The 27,026-nt window shown below is 52.5% G+C and overlaps 7 protein-coding genes across 7 annotated transcripts; 2 read left to right on the forward strand and 5 right to left on the reverse strand.

Moving 5' to 3' along the window:
• Positions 1 to 653: 653 nt before the first annotated feature.
• Positions 654 to 8,685, reverse strand: J4E93_008857 (uncharacterized protein; the record flags this gene model as incomplete). The annotated part of the gene is made up of 4 exons (XM_049346754.1): positions 654 to 686; positions 745 to 5,033; positions 5,081 to 5,974; positions 6,021 to 8,685. 4 exons carry the CDS (start codon positions 8,683 to 8,685, stop codon positions 654 to 656), a joined length of 7,881 nt encoding a protein of 2,626 aa, XP_049196174.1.
• An 844-nt stretch (positions 8,686 to 9,529) lies between these two features.
• J4E93_008858 (uncharacterized protein) lies at positions 9,530 to 11,315 on the forward strand (the record flags this gene model as incomplete). The annotated part of the gene is made up of 2 exons (XM_049346755.1): positions 9,530 to 9,895; positions 10,080 to 11,315. The coding sequence occupies 2 exons, from the start codon at positions 9,530 to 9,532 to the stop codon at positions 11,313 to 11,315; spliced, it is 1,602 nt and encodes a 533-aa protein (XP_049196175.1).
• A 400-nt stretch (positions 11,316 to 11,715) lies between these two features.
• Positions 11,716 to 12,668, reverse strand: J4E93_008859 (uncharacterized protein; the record flags this gene model as incomplete). Its single annotated transcript, XM_049346756.1, has 3 exons — positions 11,716 to 12,375; positions 12,443 to 12,572; positions 12,625 to 12,668. 3 exons carry the CDS (start codon positions 12,666 to 12,668, stop codon positions 11,716 to 11,718), a joined length of 834 nt encoding a protein of 277 aa, XP_049196176.1.
• A 388-nt stretch (positions 12,669 to 13,056) lies between these two features.
• Positions 13,057 to 14,798, reverse strand: J4E93_008860 (uncharacterized protein; the record flags this gene model as incomplete). Its single annotated transcript, XM_049346757.1, has 3 exons — positions 13,057 to 14,089; positions 14,148 to 14,632; positions 14,682 to 14,798. 3 exons carry the CDS (start codon positions 14,796 to 14,798, stop codon positions 13,057 to 13,059), a joined length of 1,635 nt encoding a protein of 544 aa, XP_049196177.1.
• A 612-nt stretch (positions 14,799 to 15,410) lies between these two features.
• J4E93_008861 (uncharacterized protein) lies at positions 15,411 to 16,689 on the forward strand (the record flags this gene model as incomplete). The annotated part of the gene is made up of 4 exons (XM_049346758.1): positions 15,411 to 15,509; positions 15,561 to 16,011; positions 16,063 to 16,149; positions 16,505 to 16,689. The coding sequence occupies 4 exons, from the start codon at positions 15,411 to 15,413 to the stop codon at positions 16,687 to 16,689; spliced, it is 822 nt and encodes a 273-aa protein (XP_049196178.1).
• A 5,652-nt stretch (positions 16,690 to 22,341) lies between these two features.
• J4E93_008862 (uncharacterized protein) lies at positions 22,342 to 24,400 on the reverse strand (the record flags this gene model as incomplete). The annotated part of the gene is made up of 5 exons (XM_049346759.1): positions 22,342 to 22,373; positions 22,431 to 23,317; positions 23,365 to 23,905; positions 23,954 to 24,219; positions 24,324 to 24,400. 5 exons carry the CDS (start codon positions 24,398 to 24,400, stop codon positions 22,342 to 22,344), a joined length of 1,803 nt encoding a protein of 600 aa, XP_049196179.1.
• A 268-nt stretch (positions 24,401 to 24,668) lies between these two features.
• Positions 24,669 to 26,918, reverse strand: J4E93_008863 (uncharacterized protein; the record flags this gene model as incomplete). Its single annotated transcript, XM_049346760.1, has 4 exons — positions 24,669 to 25,336; positions 25,382 to 26,690; positions 26,737 to 26,793; positions 26,841 to 26,918. 4 exons carry the CDS (start codon positions 26,916 to 26,918, stop codon positions 24,669 to 24,671), a joined length of 2,112 nt encoding a protein of 703 aa, XP_049196180.1.
• Between the last annotated feature and the right edge of the window lie 108 nt (positions 26,919 to 27,026).

Raw genomic sequence — 27,026 nt, forward strand, 5'->3', positions numbered from 1 at the left:
GAAGACTACATACGTCATCTCAAGACCCTTGTGCTGAATAATCCCTGCGCCTTCTCGAATCGAAGTCCCGAAGTCCCTACCAATCACCGATAAGGCACACCGGATATGGCGACTGTCTAGCAACAGATGCGCCAACAACATCCTACTAGCTCTTCGATGCCTCAAGATGCAAGGCCTCCAACATCATGATCTCGCCAGCTACGTAGGTTTTTTAGTCAGAAATGTAATGCAAGGGAGATCAAGTCGCCAGCAATGCAAGTACACGCCTTCCCCAGCCAAACAAGCAAACGCCAAGCAAACGCCAGATAAGCATGATCACAAGACCAAAGCAGCCACGCCAGCGAGCGCAACACGCGTACTCGCACTGCACCTGCATCATTTGATCAATAATCTGGCTAGCGAGCGGAAGTTCAAACCTAAAATCGAAAATATCTCCGTTCGAATCACGATGGTGTGTTGGTTGGAACAAGATTGCGTTGCATCAACAATGGTAAGAGGGTGTATCGAAAACCTTGTCTATTCAATATTCACAAAGCACCTTCCAATGCCACATATCCAGCTATCTACGCCAACGCAAAAAGCATTTAAAACACCATGCCATTTCTATACCAAAAGTCATCCACTCAAACAATCGAAAGTTCGCCTATCGAGCATCAATGATGCCGGTGCACGCAATCCCATTCGTACTGTAAAAAGACGTTAGAGTGAGGTGCGTACAAAGGATGAAAAGCGTTCTTGACTTACCACTCTACCCTCCTCATCCCCAGTATAGACATGATGAGGCATCGGTAATATACACGTGATAGGTGCTGCAGACGAAGGAGAAGTAGGATCGCTGTGATTGAGCACGTTGATGAGGTTTGCAGACCACTTGCTGGGTACTGAGGTTGGAGTGGTGATGGTCGGGGGTGTTGGCGTTAGATGGAAGATTTTGACGACACCTCTCCGGTGCCCAGTGAAGATGAGTTCGCGCTCACACCACTCATTGCCCACACCCTCATACACAGCAACAGCTGTGATACCATCTGCGTCGTCTTCGCTATCGCAGATATCCTCGTCAAGCAACACTGCACCGTTGAGCGTTGTGACGATAAGTCGGCTTCCGCAAGCGAGCACAATGTGTCCTGTAACGCTGTTGATCCTGGCTGCCTGGATCGGTACTGGGTTGCGCCTCTGTCGTGGGCCTAGATCGAGCTCGCGAACGAACTCATTTCGGTTCAAGTCCCAGAGGAAGACACGTCCATCGAGTGATGCAGATAGGAATGCAGAGAATGCGCGGCTTGCGGCGAGTGTGATGACAGATGACTTGTGGCCGAATAGCGTTGTGGCGTTTTGCAGGTCAATGTGGCCTCTCTCGGCTTTGCTCATAGTCCAGATGGCGAGTGTACAGTCCGTTCCTGCTGTGATGAGGGTTCTACCATCGACAAAGAGGGAAGTTGTCAGCTGGCCAGAATGCAAATGCTCGAACAGCCCGATGAGCTTCTTGGAGTGCGAATCGTAGAAGCGCACGCTTCCATCTGTGAAACCCCACTCCATGTATCGATCATGATGCGGCGGTATGTTGTGTCGGAATGGTGCCGAGCAAAGGAGCTTGTCGCTCTTGCTGATGTAGTTCAGAGATGAGATGCGATCGTTAGACTCCAGTAGCGTGCCCGGAACTCGATGCAAGCTCTCCGCAGACGTGTCGAGCTTGGTGGCTCTCGTGACATTCTCTTTTTGTGGGTGCGGTCGCTGGAAAACTTGTGGAGGCGTCTGTCCGAAATTGTTGATAACACTGATCTTCTGCGCGCGCTCCTTTTCATCGGTGATCGAGTCGAGATCGATTGCACCCTGATATGTCATGTAGTGGAAGACATTGGCGGCCTCAATCGCTGCTTCGCCTCGCTGTTTGTACCCGAAGATGAGATCAATCCAGTGATGCAGGTTCTGGCTAACGTGAGGGCTTTCCAAAGCCTCGCGCTGTTTGGCAATAAAGATGGCCGGGTCGCCCTTGGCCCACGGAGGTAATTGGACGTTATCGATCTTTGAGCCATCGGATCGCAGACCAAAGTTGTACCCATTGACGTTGGTCAAGAAGTCGGGAAGGAAGTAGAACTCCGGGGTAAGCTCGCGTACGTCGGCCATATTCTTGGCGGACACCGAGTCCCAGACATTTTGGATCGAGTAGAACATACGATCAGCATGATCCCATGTACCGCCCTGGATGAGGAAGAAGGCCGCACTGAAGGGTTGAAGTCGCATCAGATATGACGCCACGGTCATGGCGGACGAGTAATGAGTTCCATAGTGGAAGGCGTGATTAGCGTCTCCCATCTCGGCAAACGAACTAAACCTCTCTCTGATCAGGTGCTCTTGCTTCGGGTCCTGAATACCGATAGGTTTACGGAGATCTCGAAAGTTACTGGGGTCGCTCAAATCCAATTCCTCACTATGGTAATTCGATAGCACCCACGGAAAGACGGGATACTGGGTCAAGTCGTTGAACGTCCTTCCAGCAAGCGTATTGACGAACATCAGGTAATGGAAATTGGACATTTCTCCTTTCAGCCACTTCTTGGTCGCCGGATGGGCGGAAGCAGTTCCGAAAGCTGATGCGAAGCGTGATCCAAACGTCTGTGGTGCTTCTTCCGGGTTGCGCAAGGAGTCCAGGCGCCAGGATATCTCAGAGTTGGCATGCTTCTCCGGATTCGCGACATGCGAAGCTCGTTGAAGGACCCGGGAGTGGATGTCGTTTCGAGCTTGGGCAGACACAGCTGTGAGAAGGTAGCTACGCCCATCATCGAAGAAGACTTCGATACCAACGTCGCGGTGAAGGAAGCGCCGTTTGGAAATACTAATTACCTCAGTCCATTTCCAGTTCCTCACTGCGTCTTCTTGGCTCCTCGGTGGTGGGCGACGGGTAGTTACAGCCTCCTTTCCAGCTATGACCTGAACGTAGGGGTCGCGCTCATCTGGCGGCGCTTGCCACACGCGTACGATTTCGCCGTCTGACCTTTGAAAGAAGTCGTCCAGCAAGTAGAGACAATCCTTTCCTACAATGAGGAGGCCCTCTATTGCTTCCAGACCCACCACCCGAGATATGTTGCAAACGTATTGTACCTGATCGCCGCGGTTAAGACTGCGCATGACCTTGCGATTTTTGTCTTCGAAGCCATCCTCATCTTCATACATGGCTTCGACCATCTCAAAGTCATCGTCGCTAGCAGATTCCGGTTCTTCGGATGGATCACCCGATGCGCTCACGGAAGAAGCAGACCTAGTTGATCGCGCCTTGACAGGAGTGGCACCAACAGCTTCCTTCGCCGAAATAGCTGGCATAGTAGTATCCAGTCTCGGCCGCTCTCGTGGATCTGTGTCTTTGCGTTTGGGTTGATACGACTGTTCTCTGCTAGTGTTATCGATAACGATACGTAGGCGCTTTCGATCGCGGCCCTCGGTTTCGTCGAGCCGCCATCTGGCAGGTGGACTGTCTTCAAAAAGACCGCATGGGCCTTTCAGTTGGTGGTCAAGCTTGGCCAAAACTGTTGCCATGTAAGTGGCGTTGTCCTGCTGGTCTTGAAGAACGCGCTGGTGCTTGATGCGCTCGGAAGCATGTATGTTGGATCTCCAGTGGTTTGTTGAGTTTTCATGATGGTTCCAGACATTGTCTGCAGCAAGTTCATCAGATTGCCATTGCTTCAGCTTCTCCTTGCGCTTGGCAATTCGCCTCTGAGAAGTCTCTTCGGTCTTTTTGTTTTGGCTCTGGGCAAACTCCTCCCACGATTTCGTCATTGAGCCATAGAAGAACTTGTCCATCTCGGTCTTGTTCTTATCGAGCCACTCTAGGAACGTCTCGTTATCAAGCTCAACGAGCTTTTGGAAGCCATCATAAAGATCTTTTGTGTCGCCATGAATAGCATCGGCCAAGATCATTGACGTTTCGTGAGGCTTTTGCACCATGAGCGACCGCCAGAAATTCGCCGCCGCAAGACGCACGTCTGTGTGTTCAGAGGACAACTGCGTGTAGAGAAGATAGCAAATCATCTTCAACGAGAAGGTTTCGTTGTTGACAGAGGAAAGAATGATAGGCTGCCAGTACATCATCTTCTCAATGACTGCTGTGGTAGCCGCACCACTTTCGGACTCATCTGATTCCGCCAAACGAAGCAGAGCAACCCTCAAGAAGGTGTTACGAATTGATGAGATAGGCTGCGTGCACAGTCTGACGGACTTGATAGTCGCAATATCCGGACGTTCGAGATATTCCAGGAGGAAGCCAGCGAAGTCGAGCAAGGACTCTGCGCCTTCAAGAAACCATCCCTCGAAGACCGCTTCGGACACGTGGACCACAAAGCGTTGCAGATTGAGGAGAACGCGCGGTTCGTGCAATAATTGCTGATCAAACTGAAGCGCATTTTTGACGGACGAGAGCGTTTGCCGAAGAATGTAGGACTCGAAGTATGCTTGATGTTCTTGGAAGCCGGGAGGCGTCTTGAGGAAGAGACCTAGGCCAGGAAACTCTTTGCGTGTGAATATCTGGTCCTTGAATACATCGAGCACAACCTCCAAAGTAGCTTCCACCACGGAGCTACCAACTTTTAGTGCCAAGGGAGCAGCGTACTTTGGTGATAGTATTGGGTTGAGAGAAGGTTGCTGAGCGGCTTTCTTCTTATCCGCCGAGACGAGCACAAAAGATGAAGCTCTGCGGAAAGGTAATACGCGTCGAGACGCAGGCGAAGGTGATACGTCAACGTTGGTTGTGCGGACCACAGGCGCTTCATGCCCGTTGGCTCGGGAAAGCGGTCGGATCACAACATCTTGGCCCTCGAAGGTCAGTGCGGACCCTCTTGATAGCAGTTCCGTCTCAGCGCTAACGCTGTCAGATGTGACAATGACTGGATAGAGGACGAAGAGCAGCTCTTGGACATAGTTGGACGAATGGGTGTAATCGCGAAACCCTTCCGATCGTGAATGTAGCTCCGACAGGAACTGAATAGCAGAGTTCAGAACAACGGCAAAGTCATTCAAGCGATCTGTCTGAGGAGCACGGGTATCTGGGATGGTTAGTGCGATTGCAATATAGTGACTGAACTATACTCACCAACTGTTGGCTGTTTGGCATTCAGCGACATTGTTCTACGACGCCCTCGAGTAACTGTGCCTTCGCCAGTCTCATGCTTTGGTGTGCCATCGTCGGCTCGGGCGAGGTCACGGTCGCGGACAATCGCCCGTAAGCCAGTTTCCAACATCGCGGTGATTACCGGGAATATTTCAGGGTAACAAATCCTGAGCTGAGACTGTGGTGAATGCGCAATGAAGATGTCGACCAGATTGAAGACGTCGAAATCGCGCTCGAAGTCGATAGTTGCGACATCGCGGCCAAAGAGGATCGCGAAACAGATAGTCCATATGCCCGGTGTATTCCACCAGTGGCGCAACCTGTTCTTCATCAAGATGAAGCCTCCTGTCTTGTCCCCAAACTTCTTGACGTAGTGCGAACCGTTGACCACTAGCAATCGAGCTAAGATCTTTGCCCCAAGGACAACGACTCGCTGTTCAGGCTCGGCAAGGAGGTAGAGGAGCCACTTTCCAGTGACATTCTTCGCAAAACGGACAATTTCGTGCGGGTTTTGAGGATCGCAAAGAAGCTCTGCTAGAAGAGTGAGGATGGCGATGCCCAAATCAGGTAGAGATAATGGTGGAGAGCTTGCTCCGCTTTGTGCCGGGCTATTCGAGCGTGGTGTAGACTCTGGCGTCAATGTTGGTGGTGTGCCTTTGCGAAGACGGGCAATGCTCGCTTTCGGCCGCAGTGCTCGTTTCGCATATGATGCGCGGCTGTCGTGCAGCGCATACGTGACGAAAAGAGATAGCGATCTCGCATTCTCCCCGTTGAAGTTGATGATGAGTAACGCTTTGAAGGCGGCGAGAAACAGCTTAAATGTCGATGGTGTGAAGTTTTCACCCTTGAGAGCATCCGTCAGACGCTTCACAACACCTGGGATATGTTAGCTAAAGTTGACTTGCCATTTTGGTATACTTGCGTATTCTGTGAAATCGCTTAGCGTTGTAATGATGATGCTTGCTGCCCTTAGCAAAGTGCGCAAATTGCAAGTAATACAGCTTCTGCGTTTCCAACGAAGTCGCTCTACGCCAGATCTCTAGATCAACCAGGAGCACTCTATACGCAAGTGGGTTGATGATGAGTGATTCGGTTGGCTCGTTCTCATCGTATCCGACGAATCGGAGAATGATTCGCAAGAGCTGCATAACAAAGCTTTCGCAGTCTTCTGGTGTCACATCTAATGAGGACGGGTTGCGCGCCACCAATCCGCCCATGGCGAATCCAATCTTCTGGCGCAGAACCTCTGCCAGGACAGCAAATCCGTTGCGCTGCTCCATGGCCTCGCAGTTGCGCCAATTGCCCCCAACAGCTTCGAGCAAAATCTTGACAGAGCGAAGCATGCTGTCTAAAGTCTGGGCTGATTGTACCAGCTTCAACCCGACAGCGACACAACCGCCGATACGCCAAATGGCATCGTCGAGTGATTGTGGAACGACAACGACAGGGTCACCTGATAGGCGTCCAAATCCTCGTGGCTGAGACAGCGCATCGTTGACCGAAGGTACGGCAGCATTGATGATGATAGGAGTACTATGAAGTCTGGTATACTTATGCAGAGTTTTAGCTGATTCGCGCGACAAGGATCGGATTAGTTGGGATTCATCGATGGCATTTCTGTCATCGTCGTCCATTACGGAACTGGGAGAGAAGCTCAGTATTATCTTCGATTCAGGCATGAGATGGCTTGCATTGGCCCGAATAGCTGCTACGATGTCGGATCGTTCCTCTCTGCCAGGATGCAAGATCTCGTTGTGAACATGAAGCTCAGCAGAGGTACGGTAGGTTTGGAACGACCCGAGCCTATCTTGGAAGTTCCCACAATAACGCGGACCAAGTTTATGATATACAGCGATCAGCTCATCTGACAGCGGTTCAGAGAATAGATGGAAGGAGGCGACTGAGAGTTTGGAGGCAATGACGTTTCTGCCCAGCCGAGGCGCCAGGTTCCGTGGTGTTCCCAAGAATGCGAGTATGTGGTGCTTGGACACGCTAGAAGACATGGAGGCAAAGCTATCCTGGCTGCTGTCCAGTAGTGGAGGATGCGAAGGGTAGTGGGCTTTCATAGTCTCGGTGAACTCACCATCGACGAAAAGAGATGCCTTGGCAGCGCCGATACCGATAGCCTTGGTTCTTCGATGAACCACAGCGATGTGATACCACCGGCCTGCTTCAAAGCGAGGAGCTTTCTTGAACCTGACACTGGGTATAACACCAGTAGAATGGCCCATGTAGGTCTGCAGGATAAAACAACGCGTATCTCTCTCCAGATATGCCATGAGGAAACACGTTTGCGTGTCGTCGTATGCGCCGAAGAGTGTAGTGTGGCAGTCGGCGTCGAACCTGTCGACCCTTACCCAAGCAGCAAATGTATAGCCACCTCCTGGGGACATGGGCGGAAACGGGCGACCAATGTCTGGAAGTTCAATGGCGCTGAAACCATGCAAAGATAGATCGAACTGTATGAAGGGCGGATCGCGCGAGGAGCGCATACCACGCAAGAGAAATTCAGCGGCCGAGTCGGAAGACGCTGCTTTGCGGAAGAGGTAGTATGCATCGTCCAGCTTGTTGATGCCGTACTGAACTAGGCCATCGGCCAGCTGTTGCAAGAGGCTAGCTTCTATAGGAGCGCACTTGTTCTCAAAAAGTAGGGGTAGGACAGTGCTCAAGACGCCGGTGACGTGTAGCGCAGCTTTGTTATAAGATGAAATGGAAGTAATTTCCAGAATAGCAAGCAGCACCGAAATGGAGAGCGCCTTGGAGCGCGTGCCCGGGGCATCTTCACCAGATAGACCGCGCCAGAAGTGGAAGATGGTCGGAATGATGTCTGGATTCTGCAGTATCTCATTGCCGCTGAATATAGCCCGTACCTGGCTGCGTAGTGGGTCGAGATCAATGTCGGTATCGCTGTACATGGACCGCGGGCTAGAGACTACGATCTCAGTAGGCTGCGAGTCGCCGCTGGCCGCTGCATCCTCGTCCTGCTTGGGTTGTGCGATTTCGACCTTCTTATCGATATCCCTGAAGATGCGTGTCATGGTCTCCTCGCCCAAGGCAAAGGCGAACAGGGTGCCGAAAAGTTGCTCCTGGCCGGCATCATCGCGCTTGCTCTGCGACTGGCCGCCAAAAATGCCAGTGCTAGCCAAGGCCTGTTCCAAAGCACTCCAGCCGCCGTGCTCGACGCGCTTGGCGAAGAAGCGCCTGTTACCGGCATGCTCGTTCAGCGCGTCTGACAGGACATCGAGTGTTCCCTTGATCACCTCGAAGAAGTCGATGCGGTCGGGCGTGGGCAGCTCGGCGGGTTTGTAGAAGCCAGAGAGGGAGCGCAGGGTAATGAGGAGGGTCTCGAAGCCGCGGACATGGCGGAACGCGTCTTTGGTATGGGTTTGGTCGTTGGACTCGATCAGCAGCTGGCGCATGCGGCGCAGGGCGTTGCTCTGGCTGTGGAGGACATCGGGGGTCGGTGGTGACGTCTCGGAGGCCCTGATCAATTCATCCGCTAGGCTTCGGAGTTCGGCTATCTGGTTATTCATCGGCGGCAGTCGTGAGGCGGCCGTGGAGGACCTGTGCGGCCGAGTCGTCGCCATGTTCAGGCGAGACCGCTGCTGCGGAATTTGGGCGGAGGTGATGGCAGGGTGGGTCGCACCTTCATGTCTCCCGAGCCCCAAGCCCGCACATGAGACCTCAACTTGCGGGGAACACTAGTCGTGTCGTTTGGTGGTGGGCGGGCGTATACTGAGGGCTGATTACGGCGTGCGGGCGCCGCTCTCGTCGTGGTTGCTGCTAAGCTGGTCATCGAAGCTGATCCCTGTCAGTCCAGGCTCCCACGCTGCACGCGCCGAACGTCAAGTCGCCGCAAAGCAAGGTACTGATAAACAATGCGCTAGCACTAGAGCTGTGCATATCGCCTACCAACATAGTTATGATAAACACGCGTTCTGTCTCACGCGGGCCGCAGGGTGCGCTCCTGACTATTGCCTCTCACGTGAGCACGCATTGCCCAGGTGTGGCTGGCACAGCTACCTGGGCACATCGAGAACGACCTCCGTATATGTCAGACCAACGTTATCTCCCAGCAACCCATATGTGAAGCGATGCCTCGACGAACACAGCCATCGTCTGCATCCCAGGGCACTCGGGTGTCCTGATACCAACCATGTATCATTCATCTGATACTCATGGCGCGTGCGCTAGCTCACCCCAGCCTCACTCGCGCGGGCGCGGATAGGTCATGCGTCATCCACCTAGCGCGCCCGGGCCATGCACCGAGGTCCTGATAAGAAGCTCCATCGCCATAGCTACCCCAGCTGCATCCCCATCTCTCCTCCACAACACTCTCCTCCCTCCCATCTCCCCTTCCTTCATCTATCACGCTTCTTGCACCCCTTTCACCCTTGTGTTTCTAGTTCTCGCTGTGCGAGCTCCGCCATCATGAAGTACAGCCTGGTCTTCGCCCTACCGGCTTTGGCCGCCGCGTCGCCTACCTTCAACGTAGAGACCATTCACAAGAACGCCGCCCCAGTGCTGTCGTCGACCTCTGCCAAGGAGGTGCCCAACAGCTACATGGTCGTCTTCAAGAAGCACGTCAAGGATGCCTCCAAGCACCACGACTGGGTCCAGAGCGTCCACACCAAGAACAACGAGGAGCGCATGGAGCTGCGAAAGCGCTCCTCGCAGTTCCCAGTTACTACTGAGGTCTTCGATGGTCTCAAGCACGTCTACGAGATGGCCGGCATGAAGGGCTACTCTGGCCACTTCGACGACGAGACCATCGAGGCCATCAGGAACCACCCCGATGTAAGTTCTACCCCCAGCTGTTACCAGCTTGCATCATCTCAGATGGCGTCAGCGCGTTGGTGGCCTAGAGTGAGCGCTGCCTAGGCGGCCTTATCTCCGCAGGCAGCTCCGGCTCCGCATCAGCACACGTGACGCCATCTAGGTACCTGTACCTGCATAAGACTTGGCGCTAACACTTTGATAGGTTGACTACATCGAGCGCGACTCAGAGGTCCACACCCTCGGCCACGACGAACCTGAAGTCGAGAAGAACTCCCCATGGGGTCTCGCCCGTATCTCGCACCGCGACTCCCTGAGCTTCGGCACCTGGAACAAGTACCTTTACGCCGCCGACGGTGGTGAGGGCGTTGACGTTTACGTCATCGACACTGGCACAAACACCAAGCACGTCGACTTCGAGGGTCGTGCTAAGTGGGGCAAGACCATCCCCAACGGCGATGCCGACGAGGATGGTAACGGCCACGGCACCCACTGCTCCGGCACTGTCGCCGGTAAGAAGTACGGTGTCGCCAAGAAGGCGCACGTCTACGCCGTCAAGGTCCTCCGCTCCAACGGCTCCGGCACCATGTCCGACGTCGTCAAGGGTGTTGAGTACGCTGCTAAGTCTCACTCTGAGACCGTCAAGGCTGCTAAGGACGGCAAGAAGAAGGGCTTCAAGGGAAGCGCCGCCAACATGAGCTTGGGAGGTGGCAAGTCCACCACCCTCGACCTCGCAGTCAACGCTGCCGTTGATGCTGGTATCCACTTTGCCGTCGCTGCCGGTAACGACAACGCCGACTCGTGCAACTACTCCCCAGCTGCTGCTGAGAAGGCCGTCACCGTCGGTGCCTCCACTCTCCTCGATGAGCGTGCCTACTTCTCCAACTACGGAAAGTGCAACGACATCTTCGCCCCTGGTCTCAACATCCTCTCCACCTGGATTGGCTCTGAGCACGCCACCAACACCATCTCTGGAACCTCAATGGCCTCTCCCCACATTGCTGGTCTCCTCGCCTACATGCTGTCTCTTCAGCCTAGCAAGGACTCTGCCTATGCTGTCGCCGACATCACCCCCAAGAAGCTCAAGGAGAACCTCATCTCCGTCGCCACCGTCGGTGCTCTCTCTGATGTCCCCAGCAACACCAAGAACGTCCTCGCCTGGAACGGTGGTGGCTCTTCCAACTACACCGAGATTGTTGAGAAGGGTGGCTACTCTGTTAAGAAGGCTGCCGAGAAGGAGGAGGAGTCCGAGTTCACCATCACCATCCCTTCTCTCTCTGAGATCGAGGGTGACTTCGAGAGCGCTAAGGAGTCTGCCAGCCGCACCGCTCACCGCGCTGGTGGCAAGCTCCAGCACCTTGAGCAAGAGATCGAGGACTTCATCGCCGAGGAGATGGAGTCTATGTTCGAGAAGGTCAAGGAGCGCGTCGCTAGCCAGTAAATGTGACATGATATGATCGTTAATATGACCCAAGAGGGTTTACTGATATATGGAATGGTATGGGTTCGGTATCGGCGTCTGGTTTTCTACATGGAGCATGTGTCTCCCATATCATTGGACACAAGTTGATGTACTGTACGTTACTCTTGATATGGAACGCAATTTGAGGTAGATTAGATATCTGGAATGGATCTATCTTTCCTCCACCAACTTTCACTCCCCTTGTGCATGTGCCAATCTACTACACTCCACGCTGCAGATGGTGTCGTTAAGACCAAGACTCTTTTCCTCCATGCCTTACTCTAACATCTGTCGTCGGACCTTCACATTGTACCTGCGGTTTTGACCGTCCATATCTCGCCAGCGATGGCTACACCGTTCAGGAAGCAGTCTCGTCCCTCTATTTCAAGCGTTCATACGTTCCAGCCAGCTGTCTGAGTACGCCATAAGCGAAGCCGGCGTGCTTAGAAAGCAAAGCCGCGATGGGTGGTTTTTCAAGTAACTCAATGTGTTGTACGAGTGTCTTGCAGAGCGCTTGTCGTAGTCCGGCGTCACTGTCGGGTGTGGTAGTAAGGGCATGTTCAGCAGCCGTGGCGAGATGCTCTGTATCCCAGAAAGCCTCACACGAGCGAGAAAACTTCTCCTTCGCAAGCAACTTTAATCCAGTGACGTCGTATTTGTCCGCGATCTCGTAGATGGTTGTATGAAGCAGGAGCTGAGTAGCATCGCCTTCGGGTAGTAGGTGCTTTGTACAATATTCACAGATAAAATTGACGCACTTCTCGTCACAGGTGGCATACTGGCAGATGTGGTGGTGACACACTAGATCATCTCCTTCTTCGCATCCAGCCTTGCAGGTATGGGGGAATCTGTAGTGGAACCCGTCGTCTTCGGCGTTGTTCTTGGGATCGGCATTGGAAACTATTCTATACCTGGTTTCGTCCTTCGGATCAATCTTGGGCAGCTGTGGGTCGTACTCGCTTTCGTAGAAGTACTGGACCAAGAGTTTTACGGCGTGCGGATCGTCTTCTGGTAGATGGACTCTGCCTTCTTCAGCTTCCTGCGTAAGATCGCGTTAGCAGAATTACATATTAGTGAGGCACACTGATGCCTGTCGGTATACGTACCTTGCCCACGGGGAACTTCTCGGCGTTCTTGAAGAACGATGATTGAGGGCACACAATGGCTTTGTGCACGTTGTAGGCATCTAAACCGCAGGTGATCTTCAGATCTGAGTAATCGCCTGATGAGAGTAGACTATTGTTCTTCGTTAGCTGGCAGAGCGAGTCGGAAGCTGGGCGCGACTCACGCTTTCAGTCGAGCCGTGACGTCGCCATGGGTGCGCTCAGTCATGTTGTCGTTGGGTGCGAGTCGATATGTTATTAACTGAAGTGTGTATAGCTTTGTCGGCGGGAAGGTGTGCAAGAAAGAACGATAGGCGAGTTTTAAAGCACAGACGTGGTGCTAAGACTAAGACGATATGGGGAATGAAAGTGAAGGTGAAGGTGAAACGAGCATTATTTGAGACAATAAGTCCAAAACTCCGAAGGAAGCTATGTGTCCGCTATTGTAAGGCTGTCGGTTGGCGCCTCTCGAGGAAACGTCCTCTGTACCGTAGCCATCCCTTCCCTAGGACATGCACTTCGTAGTGCAATGTATAGTGTCAGGATGTAGTATTAAGTATTGCGACGTTACATTCGGTAAGAGTGCATTCTGTTGCCCTACATCCTCCTCGACCTCCTCACGCTCGCAGCGTAACCCTAACCGGCAACCCATCCACCGGATGAGCTCCACCACCACCCATCTCAGCCTGATACGCTCGGTTTCCATCAACAGTCTTGACACCCTTCCTCGGATGCAATTTGTCCCATTCCTCATACGCTGGAGTAATATCGAACATCCTCACAGTCATGACCAAAGCAATCTTGAGTTCCAACTGCGCAAGCGTCTGCCCGATGCATGCACGCGGGCCCCACTCAAAAGCTCTCCACGATGCTTTCTTCGGGTACAGTGGGTCTTCAGGATCGACTAGCCAGCGATCAGGAATGAAGTCTTCTGGCTGCACAAATACTTCGGGATTATGATGCAAAGCTAAGGTGAGGGTCCATATGTTACAGCCTTCTGTTGGGTATTGATGGCCTTGCTCATCTGATAGGAACACATCTGGACGGCCATCGCGCATGCTGCCGGCAGGAGGGAAGATGCGTAGGACTTCTTTGATGACGGCCAAGGTATAAGGTAGCTGGTTCAGTAGTGAGGGGTCGTCCGCGATAGTCCGAGTGATGGTGTCGAGCGAGAAGTCTGATCCGAATACCTTGTCATGTTCTGCACGGACTTTAGACAAGGCCTCTGGGTGACGCGAGAGGAGTACGTAGCTATACAGTAGTGTGCTACTCGTAGTATCGTGTCCAGCGTAAAGAAATAAACGAAGTTGAGGTTTCGCGAGCTGCTTGAAGATCGATTCTGATATCGCATCTTTGTCTTCTACATCTTCGAGGTACTTGTCCATGGCTAGCGCAATGATAGATCTCGTCTGTTTTCGGGATTTGGCAGATGAGTCTTTGCGGGAGCTGGCCAACTCTTCGAAGCGCTTGTCAATTTCCTCATCGAGGTATCGGTTCATACGGTAATTGTTGTACTTTTGAACAAGCGGACGAGGACTAAGATAGCGACGGAACGGGTTAAATGTTGTGCCAAACGATGTCCAGTACACTTGTCTTCGGAGACAATCTGCGAGCGCGCTTCCTTGGGTTTGGTAGTATAGACGTGAGCCACTGTGTCCGATGTTCAGCAGTTGCCCCATTTTAGAAGCGTACTAAATGGTGAACTCACAGGGTAACACGTGCGATAATGTCGAATGTCAGCCGAAGAGTATGCTCTTCTAAAGGAAAGGTTTCATCTTTCTTCGCGCGTTCTTGGAGAAGTTTGCAGAAAATTGAGACTTCCTCGGCGATAGCAGGTGAAAGTCCTGTGATATAGCCAGCAGCAAATCCTGGATTAAAGAGCGCTCGCCATTTCTTCCACGTGCTTCCCTCCATTGTCAGTAGAGACGGACCACCGTTGATGACCTCCAAGGTAGCATTTATGTTGGGTGGCTTGTTGAGGAAAGCAGCTTCTACTTGCGATGCAACATAAGGATTTGCGACCACCATGAGAGGAGCGTTGAAAGGCCATAGGTTGAGATAAAAGACGCCGCCGGGGAACGACTCTGCTATCCGCCGTACTACCACATGCATTACAGTGTTGCGAGGCAAGTCCTGGATGGTTTCTTTCAATACGATGAGATGACCGAACAGTGGATGGTGTTTCGGCATAGGCTTGCTATTATTAGAAACATATCTGCGATGTATTGAAGAGTCGACTTACTGCACCTGACTTTTGAAGCCTCTTGATGTGTTGCCGATTAGCCATTAAGCTGGCTACGAACATGACGAAGGCTCCGGCGGCAACAGCCATGATGGCTGGCATGCTGACCCGCGTCATGCTTACTCACGTTTTGTGCAATGAAGATTGCCGAGGGCAGCACAAAAGCACGAGTGGATAAGCTCGATTTCGCGAGTGTTGATGTTGAAATGCCGGCGAACGTGCAAGGCGCACGAGGAAGTAGCCTTGGGGGGCGGCACGGGTAGGGCGCTAGCCCTATTTGGGCACCATGCATGTCAGCACTATGTATAGCACAAACACCGCATTCTTGTACTACAATGCCATGCACCCCGACAGCTGAAATGATTTTACCCAGGCCGGTTAATAACATGCTACCGAGTCGTCGGTTTCTTACGGATGTTGTGATTCGTTCTTCATTACCCGACGCCGACCGGTCATAGCCCCCACACGCAACAGCTCCGGGCTGTCACCACCATCCAGCACACGAAGCCGCGACTCCAATGATTAGCGCAAGAGATGAGCAGGCAATTGTATGTTCTGAATGTAATTACTATTTTCAAGTTTTCTCAGCCCCAAGCCTCCATGCAGTCGCCTGTGATCCCACATCTTGCGATGTGCTTATAATGTCTCGACGTCCCGCCTGAAGTCTCTGTAGCTATATCGTTCAGTCTTCTCACCGAGATCTCATCCTACCAAAGCATCTCTCCAGTCATGTCGATTGATCCATCGAAACTGCCACCCGCGCAATACGTGCCTGGCAGACAGTACGCCATCGAACACGCTGGTAGAATCGACAAGGTGCCATTCGTGGTATGCATTCCCCGTGCTGCCGAATATTTTCAATACTGACGAATACCTCAGGTCTCAACTGGACTCCTCTTTGGACTTGCCATTCTTTCTGTATTCGTGCGCTTCGCGATTCGCATCTTTGGAGGCCGAAAAATACGATGGGACGATGGACTCGTCTTGGTGTCGTCGCTGTGCTTAACAGTAGCGTTCGCCTGTGTCCACAAGGCTCTTAATCCTTTCTATCTCGTCGAAGCCATAAACCAAAGGAAGACAATCCCGTTCCGAGAGGACATTCCTGCGATATTGGACATCCCCAAGTGGGCGTTCATATTCTCCATCTTCGGATGGAATTCCATATATCTAGTCAAATTTGCTTTCATGTACTTCTTCCATGGCCTGACCCTTGGACTGTCGGTCAGATTCGTACGATTTTTCTGGATCACCGCAGGCTTTCTTGTCATTGCTTGGATCTATGCCGTAGTCAACTTTGTCGTCATATGTGCACACTTTGGTGCAGACGCAGGTCAGTCAATGTTTTTCCATTATGAAGACCCGAAATACTGAGTTCATACAGCTAAATGCGGCGATTCCCAGATGCATAAGAGAAGTGTCGCGGGTAATGTCATCGTTGGCGTCCTTGACATCATAGGCGATATTCTCAGTAAGTCATACAGCTAGAAACTTCATTACCCCGGTTCAAAGGCTCATTATCTCTAGTCGTTACCGTTCCCATTGTCGTCGTAAACCAGTCGATGATGTCGTTTTCTCGAAAACTATCAATCGTGGCCTTGATGGGTCTCTCGGCAGTAATGGTTGTTTGCGCATTGATACGGGTCGTTGGCTCGTTGACCGAAACAACAGCGGCGGCATTCGGAACTGCACCGGTGTGGGCTGCATATTGGTTTATGGTCGAATCCTGCGTCGCGCTCATAATGGCGTCCGTCATTGTCATCCGCGGAGTCTTCATCACCAACCCTGTCGATGATGACCGAAGAAAGCAGGATAGTGTATTCCAGCGATTTGGGCACCGTCTCCTGTCGGTGCTAAGGCTTTCCAGATCCTCAAGAAGCAGCGGGCGGAGTCCCCAGCGAAGCGAAGCGCTCCATGGCAAGCGCGAGGATCCAAGGGCGCCGAGGATCGCTACTCAGAGACCGCTAGGAGGAACGTTGAATACCGTCAGAACATTCATCTGGGGTGGTAAAAGGCAAAGTCCACCGGCATCACAAGACGATCCGCTGGTGTCAATAAACACAACCTCTGATCTTGAGGAGATGGACTACCATAACATCCGGAAGGCAGAAGTGGCGAGACATAAGCCAGAGGTGGCCATGGTTTGATGAGCGATGGTGGATGGGAGGGGAAGGCACGTCTATTGCGCGTAACAAATTGAAAAGCTGTATTGAGGTATTCGCCACTAGGTGTCTATTGAGTTATCCGAGATGCAATCAATGGCTGTGTGTTGAGATATCCTTCGCGGGGTTTGTCGTGACTTGGATCGGGAAGGGCCGATCTGAGGATGTTAGCGTTGGCGCCACCGCGTCGTTCTCCACATCTGTTCCTCTTCTCCCGAGTCGCGTTCAACTGCATCTACGCGTCGCGAGCGGCATAGGGAGCTCACTGATTACCTATGGCAATTCCGCCTTATTGCGATGCATTTACGTCCAATCAGTAACCAGGTAAACCTGCATACCCAGGTAGCATCTGCAGGGCTGGTGGCGGAGCTGCCGCAGCGCTCTGCTCGCGCACTGACATCTGTGCCGCATGCGATACACAGTTCGCCACTCCCGGAACCACTACCACCACCACGATGTGTACAATCGTACACGAGAGCTCAAGCAATATCCTGTACCTAATCGTGGTGGTATACAAATGCAGCAGAGTCGCGTAAGGCGTTACCTGATCGAGAACGCTGCGTGATGGGCGCCCATGCTAGGAAATTCGAACCTGACACCCTTCTGGAAGGAGGCGTTGCTGCAGTCAGCAGAAGGATTGTTAAGCAATTTACGCCTGGTCTGCCTACAGCTGGTATGTACGAGGGAACGCGCGTCCTTGTTGTGTCTGTCTTTATTAGCAACCTGTTCCTCAATGCTATTGACAGTCTTACACCTGTATCGGGTGCACAAACTTTCATATGGTGCTCCATGAAAGTCGGGCGCTTATCTTTCCGCTTCTACGATGACACCCAAACCTTCTCGAACCCGATCTACGCTCGGCACAGGACTATCACGCTTTGCAACGGCCTGTCGCGAAAGTCATCGGCAGGCAGCTAGAGACATTCGTAAACGATGGCGCCGCTGTGGGTTATGGCTACTTTTCATAGTCTGGGTTGCCATGCTCTTACTCTGTCTGACATGGATGTCCTTCCTCGATTCCAGGCCTGTCTTGGAATTAGAGGCCTGTCTACCGGATGGTTCCTTCACCATAGATCCCTCACGTTTTCGATATCTGAGTAGCTCGGGCTTTTTCCAGATTACTTTGGCATGGGGTCACATGAACTTCACGCAAGTGAAGACTATAGACATCAGCTGGGACATAGTGAGCTCCAACTCTCTTTGAACCAGGTAGCTAATTCTATGCTCCATGGTCCTGAAAGCTAACAGCTGTGAAGGTAGTTGGTCGAGGTGGTCAAGCACTTATCGCATACGTATCGTGGCGCGTTTTCGCCAAATACGTAACAACATCAATGGAAGTTACACCGATCACGTTTGGTACATACCGGACCATATTTCTGCCAAACGGCGGTCTCTTCCTTGCTATTCTCTACATGATTCGAGATTTCGTTAAACGTCACGGCCTGTATTCCAGATTGGCCATGGTTTTCATGGTATATACTATGATCTTCACCTTTCTGTATCCGACTCTCGCCAGCGCAATGACTGGTTATAGTGCGAATCTTGCAGCTTTTGTTAATACCACTGAAGGTGACCTTGTCCCTTTCGGCTCCTTTGGAATCGCATATTTCATTATTCACGACGGATGGCGCATCCCGGGTCTAGATGGCGACTACATTGTGACAGCTCCTGGAAAAAACTCTGGCAAGTGTTCCAACTCTAATATTGGGTAACTTTCTTTGATCTGACTCGGCCGATAGGATTTCCTGGAAACCAGCCAGTGATTTCATCATATCAAGCTTTTGATACGGAGCTTCACCGTTGCTACTTCGCTTACAACTATGGGGGGGACATTGGAACTTGCGATATGCAACTCAATGTGTCTAGGTGTAAGTTACATACCCAGAAGAGTACGGCTGTTGCTAATAGGCACGTGGACGCCTTAACATATGGTCTCAATGGAGAGAACAATACAGAGTCGACATTCGGAGGACAATCTCTGGGACCTCCTGTACTCAACATCTCGGCTCCCTCCTTGCATATCAGCCGGCCTATGCTCGGTATCAGTGGCGATATTCCGGTACACAATGAGTCTTGGCGCGATGAGGGCTACTTTGATAAGATGTTCTTTGTGGACGATTTGTCGCTGTTATTATGGGGATACGCCAACGAGACTTATCATTTAGATGACATCCAGAAAAACGGGAGCTGCCAGGCTGTGTCGGTAAGTGAAATCTGCGCGGCAACCGTTCCTCAACTAAACAAAACAGGACTATAAATGGGGTTTCTCTTGTGCTCAGCTTTTCACAATGGTAGCACTCCATATGATCTGGACTTTTGGTCTTTACAGCATGTGGCTTAGGGCCTACACGATTATGAGAAGGCGAGGGAGAGGGAAAGAAGATGTGGCTGGTGATCATAAAGCTATCTTCGAGCTTGCAGCCGCCATGAGAGAGCAGATGACTGATCCTATAAGTGAAGACGGTGACAACTTGTCTACGCTTACTGAAGCTAAGCTGCGTCAGCGTGTCACGAAAGATCTGCGTGGAGGATCTATCTCGTACACTGCCCCTCTACTTCCGAATGAGCAAAGCGGTCAGGAATGGGATGCCAAAGCCTGGGTCCGAGACCACAAGCTGTCTATCCTTGCGACGTTTCTATGCACCTTCGGAGCAGTGTCCAGTATAACGAACCGGGTCACGGATGCCTTCTTCCTCATTCCTTTACCTTTGGAGTTATTTCTCGCTGTATATGTTGGGTCGACGAGGGGTGGTCGGATTGTTCTTTTCGTCTGGTCATTCGTGATCATCACCATTCCGACACAGACCGCTCTTTCCATAGCACGTCCGAAGACATACTTCCCATATTTCATTCGCGAGAATTAAAGCTCTACATTACGTCTCTCCAAACTCCGGTTTCGCCACATCCTGTCATCAGCTTCCTTCTTCCATTTTCTCACACGCATACAAGAACGTATCGATGGCGAGCGAGAGATCTCAGCGAAGTCCAGCAATGTCTCAGCTTTCTGACCGTCGGGTACGATTACTTCCTACGCACATCAATGACGGTATCTTTCAATAGTCGTTCGTCCAGAGTAAGTTTGTATTGAATGTCTCAAATGTTTACCGCGCCTCAGAAATATCACAGCCCATCACTGCGAGCCAGCGCATCACTATCCTAAGACCCGCCAGCTCACCCGATTTTATCGCAACACCTCATACTTTGGTGACAGTACCCCATGCATTCATTGTGCCGCCCACGTATAAAAGCACAGAGCTATCCTGCACCTTTACCACATCAACAAAGACATCTTATTCTCCACTACATCTCTTACACATTTACCACAACGCAAAACATCGAAGCACCGCTATCCTATAAAAACCCCCCAAAGCTCAACCCTCACCAAAGCCAACCATGTATCCCCGCTTCACCCGCGAAGAATGGGCCCAACGTAACCCCTACGCATACACGCGCGGCATCTCCCCACCGCGCAACCGCTACGAAGAACCACGCCAAGTTTACCACCCAGGCGACTACCGCAGCGTGAGCCCTCCTTACTCAACGGAGCTACGGAGGAGACCGCGCGTCAATTCTAACCGCGGACCGCGTATGCATCCCAATTTGGGTGATCCGTATGCACGTGACTACTTTGGGTCGGGTATGGATATGATGCCGGGAGGGGATTTCGATTGGTGGCGATGATGGGTGGTAGGGGTGATGGAATAGAGGGAGTGGGTGAAGTGGTGAGATGAGGGGAGCGTACGATGGGGGAGTGTGAATATTGTTAGATTGGTGTCTGGAGAGTTTGGGGTGGAAGTGAAGATACATCTTGCCCGTAGCCAATGGTGTGCACCATATGACCCCTTTTCTTCCCCATCCACGTCTCCTACGTGTTTAACACCCTTCTTCAAACTCGCGCTTCGCAGCTGCATACCACTCATCCTTCATCTCGCACATCGGGTTCGGCAGACGATACCACCTAGAAATCGTGACTCTGAGATTTTCCAATAGCGCCCGTTTGAAGATCCTCTCAGGATTTGGAGGAGACTTCCTTATATCTGGTATCATGCATGTAGCGATTGCCAACTCGTCAGTTTGTATCTGTTTCCACAACTTGTAGTACGCAGGACGATTTGAATCCCCTCTCATCGCCTTGTTCAACCCTGCCTCAACAGCCGAGGAGCCACGCAAGAAGTAGCGCAGGCTAGCGTGACATTGTGCGTATCTGGTGCCTCCCATAAGGGGTCTCTCGAATCCGAACTTGTTCACACGCCTAGTGTCATAGCGGAGCACGACTTTCGCACTTGGGTTGGCGCGACAGAATGAGTGTATGATAGGGTATTCGCCGCCCATGAGCAGCTGCCCGATATGGTACCAACAGTTCTTACTGATCTCAGCGCTTTCCAATGGCCTGGGCGTCACTGTGCGCGCGATGACCGTCATGTGTCGGATTCTCGCTTGTGCACTAGCAGGAATGGCCTCTAGAAACCTCGCGCATATTGCTTGTGCCGGTGTTGCTGTTCCCGGTTGTCTCATGAAAACAAGCTCGTTGTACCGCAGGCTCAAGCCCCTCGTCTCTTGGCACAGTAGGCGACAGACGTATCGGAGCTGGTTGAACTCGGCTTTTGGAATGTGGGGCGTCTCTAGAGTGTACCGCGAGTGATACTCCTCTTGTGCGTAGAGTTTGGGAATGTGGAAACAGTCATCTTCGGTATTGATGCTGACGACAGAAGCCAGTACTGGTACTGAGCTGGTGAGAGCGTAGGAGTATATCATTAGTCGCAGTTCGGCCGGAAGTTCCAGGAACTGGCTATGGGCATTTTGCGATGTCATTATTAGCTATACGAATATTCTGTTAGTGCTGGGTGGGTGATCATAGGGGAGCTGGGAGGTACTCACGTCGCTTGCGACGAAGATGTCGACCTCGGCGGCGATGATGTCGGCGTCTGGGTTGGTCTGCAGGTCGAATTTGAATTTGGATTTGCGTACGTATGTGAGACGATGAAGCATGGAAGAAAAGCAGCGAAAATATCTGCCCTTCTTTGCACAACATAATCTGGTTACCATACTTTGGTTGTGGAAGGACCCATAAAAGCGAGAGCCACTGACAACCTTTGGATTTCAGACAGCACTCCATCACGACGCTCAAAGCAACAGCAACACTGAAAATTGAACGTCTAATTCGATATCTTCTCTGAACCTGCGTCGAGTATATGAAAGTGAGAAGAAAGATAAAATGCCAAGCCCTAGCCCGCTGAACCGCTGATTACCACAGATTGATCAACGCCATGCAAACAATGCCATAACCTCTCTCTCCAAGCGCCAGTGGAACCGACCAATGCAACGTAAAAACAGCGTGAGAAACTTCATATTCCTTTGCTAGCCCATTGCCTTTCGTGGCGCAGACCTCCTGACAGCGATCGTCAATACTGCCATATCCGTGTTCTCAGTCCAAGAGCACCGGTGGTACTCGTGAAGGTGAGCATGGGCAGGGGCAGTCGTGATCGGATTATAGGAGGCTTCTAGACTAGGTCTACGTTGAACTTCCAAGTGCCTGGTGACGTTAGCAATTGTTCAATGAGAGATGCATGGAGATGTGCAGGCTACATACCGAGCTTCAAGTTCTCCGCTGTGTCGTTGAGGACGATGATCCTCCGCTTGGTGCAGTACGACGTCTTGTCAAGAATGTCAACCTTGAGGTCTTTCAGCTGATCAATAGGCTTCTCGAACATCTCGCTGAGGTTCTCGACGGCCATTTCCAGATCCTTCTGGTTGTCCTCGAAGATCTCGGTAAGGTTGTTCCGGGCGAGGTAGTAGGCAAAGGCGTAGGTCCACTTAAGCACCTGTCGGCATTGCTGAAGCGCATGTGAAGCCTGGTCCAGAAACTGCACTTCAATCCACGACATGCCTGATGAGTTCTGTAGTTGCTGCATCTTCTTTTCCGTCTTAAGGTAGAGGTCCTTGTCGAGCTTGGCCGATTGTTCGTGGTTCGCAAAGCGATTGTAGTAATGGAGGTATCGTTCGAGCGACTGCCGGGACTTAGCCTGCGCGTCGCGCGCTTCGGATCCGCTCTTCTCTTCGAAACGATTGCAGTTGTACCAGCTCGTGCCGTGCTCCGACCATTTGCCCATGCACATCCAACAGAACTCGTTGCGACACTTTCTGCACGTCATGTGGTTGCACCCTCCGTTCTTCTCGATTGTGGAGTTACAGTTGGGGCATTCCTTCGTGTTGGCTGATATCCAGTTGGCGGTCTCTGAATCATCCTCGCACTTCTTGACCCACTTCTTCACCAGCGCGCAAGGTGCAGGCTGGTGGTTGTTCAGTGTACATCCAAAGCAGAAGTCGTGTCCGCACTCGCAGTGTACTGTCGGTACGATCTTGGTAAGGTCCTTGCTTTTTACAGGGCATTCCACGGCGTACTTGCAGTCTGGCGCAGGGCACCATTTGAGGTTCTCTTTATCGTCGACGTAGGTTCGCGTGAGGAGGGTGTGGTATCTACGACTGTTAGCAAGGCTGAGGAAAGTAGAGCGATCATCACGTACCTGTCTTGAAGATCTGCCGTAACGAGAAGGTCTAGCGATTTTGAGTCGACTATGCGGGTGCAGCCTTCTCCGGGGCAGCGTATGCGTGCAGCCTCTCCCTCGTCTTGAATCTTGGTGCCGAGATACTGCCTGTAGCAATCCAAGCAAAACCGGTGTCCGCACTTCATGGCGAAGCTCCGCAGATTCGCGTCATCGTCGCAACAGATGTCGCAGACGAAGCCGGGTATCGTCTCTATTTTCGGCGGATTGGTGGTGGAGTCCTGGCCCAGGCCTGCTAGCTCTAGGACCTCGTCTGTCTTCTCCATGTATTGGTCGATCAGGCGCTCCTTGTTCCAGCGCAGGTGCCGCAGGAGGATGGCGGCGGCTTCGGGTGGCTGGCCGAGGATGCTCGAGACTTCGTCGACCTGCTTGTCTTGCTGTGCTTGGATCTGGGCGGGGTCGAAGACTTTGAAGTCTACCTCGAAGGCCTGCTTCGTGGGCTTGATGTCCTTGTCTTGCGTTTCAAAGCCGACGTCATCTTGGTCCATGTCAAAGTCGGAGTCTAGGCAGTGTTAGCACGTGTGTGCAGCAGCAGCTAGGGGATGCGCACCCTCTTCCAGGTCCAGGTCGCTGTCCTGGTCGTCAAAGTCATCGCCGCTCATGGAGCTGTTGAAGTCGTCGTCCGAGTCCATCTTGCCGGCGTCGGTTGCGGGCGTGGCTGGTAGAGTGACAACAGGGTGATTGGTCTTCTTATGGGGGTATTCCTCGGCGGGGCTGAGGTAGTTGTCTGCCTCGTCGGCCTTCCGCTTGCGAAGGGTGGTGGACGGCGTGATGATGGAGGAGTCCCGCCTGATGACGGAACGCGGGCTTGACAGGCTGCGGCGAAAGGAGCGACGTGCAACGACGAGATAAGGCCTGAGGCGCGTGTGGTGAGTGGCGGTACAGGTGGTCGGAAACAGCAGCGTATTGGTCAGCAGCACAGAAGGGAAGGAGTCACAGGAAGTGAGAGTTGGCGGCGTCTAGCAGTCGATTGCTGGTCCTCGATGCGGGCACTCATCGGGGTGGCCCTAGCGCCTCTGGGAGGCAACAGTCCAGGGGCGTCCGGAACCTGACCGCGTTCTCCACATTTCACCGCGCTTAGGGCATACCATCTCACGTGTTGCAGTCTATAATAGTAAAACGCAGTGTACCCTCAAGGCAGCGTCTTTACTTTTTGCGAGCACAAGTCTTCATTGCGGACAACAGCGGCCGAGACGTGCCTCGATAGTGGTGCCGCCTATACTCGCACATGAAACCGGCCACCGACATAGACTTTGTGACTTCATCTAATCCTCGTCACTCTCCTCTTCGCTCTCATCCTCACTCTCCTGCTGCAAGAAGTCTATCAGGCTCTTCGTCTTCTCCCTCACCTTCTCCATGTCCGCGTTCTCGGTGCTCTTCTCATCTTCCCACCATTGTATCATGCCATCCTCTTCTATCGAGTCCAACTCGACGAGCTTTGTCGATGCGCTCAGCAGGATCGCATCACCGTTCTCTTTGTTGCATAGATCTGCCTGGAGCAAAAGCATAAAGTCCATCTGATCCGTCTTGCTTTCCGCATTCTTGTCGAAGATGGAGCGATCGATGAGCTCCTTGTGCTGCCCGAAGACTTGCGCGACGGCACTCTTGATCGCTTCGCCCGACTTGGTGAGCTGGGTGACGCGCTTGACGAAGGAGGAGACGACTGCGCGTCTGACTTGGTGGTCCGAGGCATTTGTGCTCATGCGGAGGGCTGTGAGTTCCAGTTGAATGTTGGCTGATTCATGGCCTTCGACTAGCGAATCGTAGATACTTGCAGACGCGTCATGGTCGAAGTTTGCTGCGTGTTGACTGTCGGCCGAGCCCACAGACAGGAAACTGCTCGTCGCGGATCTGTCGTGGCGTTCCATGCCCATCATATCTGCTTCGGAGTCCGAGTTGATCGTGGATATTGACTCGTTTGAGAAAGTGTACACTATCTCTGTTAGCGCATGTAGGTAGCTGATGAGAATGCACTCACTTGAGCCCTTGGTGGCCAGATTATCCACCAGCTCGTCCTCATCATCCTCGTCAGAATCGTGGAACTCGAAGCCGTCACCTTTCTCGCCAACTATCGCAGGGTCTGCATCGCCACGAACAACCTCCTCTCCATGTTCCCGTCTCCGCTTTGCTCTTGTGATTCGGTGCTCTCCTCGTATCGTCATGCCCTCACCGATGCTGACCCCATATGAGATCAGAGCACCAGCTTCGATAGCACATCTGCGCCCTATCGCCACTTCATTTGCGAGGATGGCCTTGGTAACCGTGCTGCCGTCAGCTATGCTGGCGTAGTCCCAGATGTACGCGCCGTCAATCTTGACGTTTCGGCCAATCTGACAATGCCTCCCGATGATGCTGTTGGTGATGACGCTCTTGTCGCCTATGCTCGTGCCCCGCCCGATGACTGTCTTTGGCCCAATGACGCAGTCGCGCGCAAGTATGACGCCTTCCTCTTTGTATGTGTTGCCCTTTTGTAACCGATATGACTGTCCTTGAACGAGGTTGCTGTCCGGACATAGCGGATATGCCCAACGTGAGACGATATCTTTGCTAACCGACTCGTATGCGTGGAGATTCCGTACTCTTGCCGCGTAGTGATCCGAGATGATGTGTGTGTGGAACGTCTTGCCGTTGAGCTCGTAGTCTTTGAGTACGCTGTGTAGGAAGCCCTTGCGCGGCGCTTGGAAATCGAAGTTGTCGCTCCATAACGCAAGCACGTCGGGAGTGCAGATGTCGATGCCGCAGTCGATGAGGTCTTGGCGTACTTCAAGTTCCTGGTGTTCGGAGAGCAGTTCGGGGTCGATGGAGAGGTAGTGCGTCTGGTCTCGGTTCGGCATCTGTTCGAAGTGTAGGCATCTGTCTTTCTGCGGGTCAATTACAAAGACGGGACTGGTGCCTTGGGCCTTCGTCCTGTGAGTCGCGCCTGCCTCGCGTAGCACCATGGTCATGATGGCATTCTTGTCCTTGGCCCGCCGCGCCCTATGCGCTGCGAGTGCAGACTCTAGGGGCAGATTGCTGACCACATCGCCATAGACCAAGAGGAAGTCGCCAACCAGCAGGCCTCTGCTGTCTAGATCTCGCATCGCATCACCGATCGAATGTGACGTCGACTGGATCAGCTCCAGTCGCGAGAAGGGTGACGATTTGGAGGACCATCGCGAGGCCTTGATGTAGTCTTCAACCTGTTCTCTGTGCGCGCCGCAGTACACAAAGACCTCCTCCACGCCGGCGTTGGCAAGAAACTCGAACGTGTACTCGATGAGCGGGGTATTCGCGAGGGGCAGAAGACACTAGCAGGTGTCAGCGTGCAGCTGGCAATAGTCGGGGGATGCGTACTCTTGGGTGCTCGAGTGTGAAGGGACTGAAGCGTGTCTCGAAAGGATCCGCGAGTATCTACCCGGGTTAGCATATTTCGCGACCAGCTGTGTTGCGCAACCTACCACAGCCTGCAGCGGCTCGTCGCGCTCCTCCTCGCCTGACTTGCCCTTGTCTTGGCCTTTCTTGCCTTTCGGTGGCATATTTAGGTTTTGGTAGTGTGTTGCGCAAGAGGTCGAGGGGGCGCTTAGAATTCTAGATTCGTGGTGCACGTGGAGGGGTTTGGCCAGCGACTTCCAAAAAGCTCCCAC

This window comes from Alternaria ventricosa (assembly GCF_023758065.1).
Source record: "Alternaria ventricosa strain BMP 2768 chromosome Unknown scaffold_18, whole genome shotgun sequence".
In the NCBI taxonomy this organism is placed as follows: Eukaryota; Fungi; Ascomycota; class Dothideomycetes; order Pleosporales; family Pleosporaceae; genus Alternaria; species Alternaria ventricosa.